The sequence below is a fragment of the Eimeria tenella genome, genomic scaffold, assembly GCF_000499545.2.
Source record: "Eimeria tenella Houghton genomic scaffold, Eth_scaff899, whole genome shotgun sequence".
In the NCBI taxonomy this organism is placed as follows: domain Eukaryota; phylum Apicomplexa; class Conoidasida; order Eucoccidiorida; family Eimeriidae; genus Eimeria; species Eimeria tenella.
The window spans coordinates 1-4,426 of NW_013546013.1; the positions used below are offsets into that span (position 1 = coordinate 1).

General features: G+C 56.4%; 3 protein-coding genes across 3 annotated transcripts; 2 read left to right on the forward strand and 1 right to left on the reverse strand.

The window, feature by feature from the left end:
• Positions 1–202: 202 nt before the first annotated feature.
• ETH_00018175 (uncharacterized protein) lies at positions 203–1,246 on the forward strand (the record flags this gene model as incomplete). Its single annotated transcript, XM_013380794.1, has 4 exons — positions 203–293; positions 461–598; positions 766–900; positions 1,101–1,246. 4 exons carry the CDS (start codon positions 203–205, stop codon positions 1,244–1,246), a joined length of 510 nt encoding a protein of 169 aa, XP_013236248.1.
• Positions 1,247–1,369: 123 nt separating this feature from the next.
• ETH_00018180 (uncharacterized protein) lies at positions 1,370–1,693 on the reverse strand (the record flags this gene model as incomplete). Its single annotated transcript, XM_013380795.1, has 1 exon — positions 1,370–1,693. One exon carries the CDS (start codon positions 1,691–1,693, stop codon positions 1,370–1,372), a length of 324 nt encoding a protein of 107 aa, XP_013236249.1.
• A 182-nt stretch (positions 1,694–1,875) lies between these two features.
• On the forward strand, positions 1,876–3,937 carry ETH_00018185 (uncharacterized protein; the record flags this gene model as incomplete). The annotated part of the gene is made up of 6 exons (XM_013380796.1): positions 1,876–1,878; positions 2,452–2,591; positions 3,088–3,172; positions 3,480–3,552; positions 3,706–3,761; positions 3,875–3,937. Coding segments are annotated over 6 exons (420 nt in total), but the record flags the coding sequence as incomplete, so codon positions are not given.
• Between the last annotated feature and the right edge of the window lie 489 nt (positions 3,938–4,426).

A 4,426-nucleotide genomic window follows, 5' to 3' on the forward strand; every position in this document is an offset into this window, starting at 1 on the left:
AAGAGCGCAGCAGCAGAAGCTCCCCCCAAAATAAATATGAGCTGTTCAGGTACAAACTGCTGCTGCTGCTGCTGCTGCTTGCTGCTGCTTGCTGCAGTCTCTGCTGCTGCTGCTGCTGCGCCGCCTGTTGTGGCCTTTTATCACTGTTGTTGCTCGCCCTTGCTGCTGCTGCTGCTGCGTCTGCTGGTCTGCTGCTTGCTGAATGTTGTTGCTGCCTCTCACTGCAGCAGCAGCAACAGCAGCAACAGCAGCTGCAACGGCAGCAGCAGCAGCAGCAGCAAGTCTCGCACGCGGTCTCTTCCTTTTGTCTTTTCGGCAAGAAACAAGAAAGCAGTCCAGCGGCTGATGAACAAGAAAGTAGATTTATCATTACTTTTTATTTATTATTTATTATTTATTCATTTATTTTATTATTTATTATTTATTTATTTATTTATTTATTTATGTATTTTTTACGCAGAATGCTGCCTGGCCTTTGGGTGGAAGCTGCCTATACACCTGAAACAGCAGCAGAAGGGCGCACCTCTTCTCAGAGCAGCAGCAGCAGCAGCAGCAACAAGTGAGCTACAAGCAGCAGCAGCAGCAGCAGCGGCAGCAGGTGCGGCAGAGAGAGCAGCTGCAGCAACGACAGCAGCACAAGCAACAGCGCTGCCTGTGGAGCATTAGCAGCATCTTCTTCAGCACTGTTTCGTGCATGCTGCTGCTGCTGCTGCTGCTGCTGCAGGCTTCCGCTGCTGGTGGACTTTGCTGCTGCTGCTGCTGCAGTCTACGGAGCAGCAAACATTAGGGAAAAGAGACACCCTGCGATGCTGCTGCAGCAAGAGTTTCTTGATGGCTCTAGGCCCTTAACGAAGCAGCAGGAGCGGCAGCTGGAACTGCTGCAGGAAGAAGCAGCAGCAGGTAGCAAACCCTAAACACTAAACCCTAAACCCTAAACCCTAGAAGGTAAACGCTGTCTACTCGGCTACCGCTCCCCTCAGCCGCTGCATTCAGAGCGCCCACCTAAACCCGCGCCTCCTAGGGTTCAGGGTTTAGGGTTTAGGGTTTAGAGTTTAGGGGCTAGGGTTTAGGGTTTAGGGTTTAGGGTTTGTGAGTCGCAGAGAGGTGCAGCGCCGAAGCAGGCAGCAGCCAGAAGCAGCAGCGGCCGCCGCTAGAAGGAGACACTGCAGCAGCAAGAGGCGTGGAGACTCCTTTGGAGGGAGACAAGTTGGCTGCAGGAGGCCTGGTCCGAGGGTTTAGGGTTTAGGGTTTAGGGTTTAGGGTTTGTGGGGGCGCAGGACTGTCTCGGGCGCCGACTTTGTTGCATCTCCCCTTTTAAGATTTTAGGCCTGCTACCGCTGCTGCTACCGCTGCTGTGCTGCAGCTGCTGCTACCGCTGCTGTGCTGCCGCTGCCGCTGCTGCTGCTGCTGCTGCTGCTGGTTCTGCTGGTGCTGCTGCTGCTGCCTTTGCTGCTGCCTCCTCCGCATCTCCTGGCACCGGTGCTGCTGCTGCTGCGGTGGCTCCGGCGCCGACTGGACCTGCGTTCCTCGCCTTTGCCCTGCTGCTGCCGCTGCTGCCGCTGCTGCTGCTGCTGCTGCCGCTGCTGCTGCTGCTGCTGCTGCTGCAGTGGCGGCCCAGCCGGCTGGAGCTGCTGCTGCACGACCTCGAGCGGCGGCTGGAGGCGCAGCGGCTGCTGGCGAGGCCCCGCGACATTCTGCGCAGCGGCGGCGGAGACAAAGGAGACTTTTATGACAAAGATGACGCCTTCATCGACGACGCAGAGGCCAGCTGCTGCTGCTGCTGCTGCTGCTGCTGCTGCTGCTGCTGCTGCTGCTGGAGCTGGGGATGGGGATGGTGGTGGTTATGGTGGTGGTGGTGGTTGGGGGGTTGTGGGGATGGTGGGGATGGGGCTGGTGGTTATGCGGGGGCTGGGGCTGGCGTGGGGCAGGGGCTGCTGCTGCTGCTGCTGCTGCTGCTGCTGCTGCTGCTGCTGCTGCTGCTGCTGCTGGCGTGGTGTAGGTGCAAAGGTTGCTGCTGCTGCAGTTGCTGCTGACGCTAACAGTGCTGCTACTGCAGTTGCTGCTGATGCGGCTGAAGTTGCTGCTCCTGCTGCTGCTGCTGCCCAAAGTGTTGCTGCTGCTGCTGCTGAAATTGCTGCTGTTGCTGCTGCTAGAAGTACTGGTGCTATAGGAGACGTCTGTACCAAGAATGATGCCTTCACCTGCTGCAGTTTCTGCTGCTGCTGCCGTTCGCGCTGCTGAAGACGCTGCTGCTACTGTTGCTGCTGCTGCTGCTGCTTCTCTTGCTGCTGCAGTTTTCCATCGCTGCAGCCATCTCTCCCGCTGCTGCTCTTGGCTCTGCTGCAGCATTAGTCTATGAATTATATAATCAATTAATTCTTTATCATTTAATTTAATTTAATTATTTTAATTTAATTAATTTAATTTAATTTATTTATTTTTCTTTTTCAGATCGACGAGTTTGAATACGGCGAAGACAGCGGCGAGGGCAGCAGCAGCAGCGCCGAAGAGTCCGAGAAAAAAGAGACAGCAGCAGTTGCTGCAGCAGCGTTTGTCTGTCTAAAGGAGACACTTGCTGCCTCCAGCTCCAAGTAGGCAGCAGCAGCAGCAGCAGCAGCAGCAGCAGGTGCCGTAGCAGATGCAGCAGCGGCAGCGCAGTAACGTAGCAGCAGCAGCTGCTGCGGCAGCAGCGTAGCGGCAGCACTGAAGGAGCGCAGCAACACAGCAGCAGCAACACAGCAGCAGCAACGCAGCAGCAGCAGCACAGCAGCAGCACAGCAGCAGCAACTAAGCAACGTGGCAAAGTAATTTATTTAAAATTTTTTTGAATTATTTGCTGCCTGAAGAGAAGCTGGAAAAAGGCGCAAGAAAGCGTCGCAAGTTATAACAATAGAATAAACTGCAGTCCCAAACCCTAAACCCTAAACCCTAAACCCTAATCCCCATATACTAGTAAACTGCGGAATACTTTTGACGGGAGACACAGAGTAATGGCTCAGCAAACGCGCTGCAGCGTTTCCCTCCTCTCTGCTGCGGTTGCTGCTGCTGCTGCTGCCACTGCTGCTGCTGCTGCTGCTGCTGCTGCAGCTCTGAAGGAGGCGAGTCAGGTGATGAGGAAGAAGAAGATGACTCTGTTGTAGACCCTAAAGGATGGAGGGCCTTTAGGCCGAGGGTAAGCAGCAGCAGCAGCCGCAGCAGCCGCAGCAGCAGCAGCAGCAGCAGCAACAGCAGCAGCAGCAGCGGATACTGTTGCAGCAGCAGCAGAAGCAGCAGAGGATGCAGTCGCAGCAAGAGCAGCAGTAGCACGGAATCAAGCCGCAGCAACAGGAGCAGCACACTTGCAGCACTCGCAGGAGCAAGGGTGAAGGCAGCAGCAGCAGCAGCAGCTGCTGCTGCTGCTGCTACCCTTGCTGCTTTTGCTGCGGCTGGGATCGCTGGTTTTTCTGTGTCTGCTGCTGCTGCTGCTGCGCCTCCGTCAGCTGCGGGCGATGCTGGAGCCGCAGCAGCTGCAGCACATTGAGCACCTTGAGGCCACACTGCAGAAAATGCCGGGTAAACCCTAAACCCTAAACCCTAAACCCTAAACCCTTGCAAGCCATTGAATTTTCTGGGCATGGGTGCTTGGCCACTAATGGACACCATGTGCTGTTGTTGCTGCTGGTGCTGCTGCTGCTGCTGCTGCTGCTGTGGGTGACATTTTTGCAGAGAGGGCTCAAGGGCCTGAAGCTGTGGCCGAGCTGGAATCCATTGTGGGACGATATGTAAGCTGCTGCTGCTGTTGCTGCTGCAGTTGCTGCTGCTGCTGCTGTTGCTGTTGCTGCACTTGCTGCAGCTGCTGCAGCATATGGTTGTTGTTGCTGCTACTGTGCTGCAGATACGTCGCGCGTGCGCCGCTGGGATGCCGAAGAGTCCTGACGACCTCGTTATCATTGATTTGGTCTGCTGCTGCTGCTGCTGCTGCTGCTGCTGGCCTGCTGCTGCTGTTCTGCTGCTTTGCTGTTTGTGCTGCTGCTGCGGCTGGGACCTCCTTTAAAAGCATGGTGCTTGTCGCCTTTCTTCCGGAGCCGCTTGTGCTTCCGCTGCTGCTGCTGCTGCTGCCAGTCCTCTTCGCCAGCAGCAGCAGCAGCAGCAGCAGCAGCAGCAGCAGCAGTATCTCTGTGTCTCCTTCAGAATTGGTCTCTTGTGAAATGCCTGGGGTCAGCAGTTCGGAGAATACATGCAGCCCTTGGCGCCGAGCTCATCCATGTGAGTCCCAAGCTGCTGCTGCTGCTTCTGCTGCCGCTGCTGCTGCTGCTGCTCTTTTCGCTGCTGCTGCCGCTTCTGCTGGTGCTGCTCTTTGCGCTGCTGCTGCTGCTGCTGGGGGTGTTGGTGGCGGTGGCGGCGCCGCCTTTGCTGTTATTGGCGCCGTTGTTGCTGCTGCTGGTCT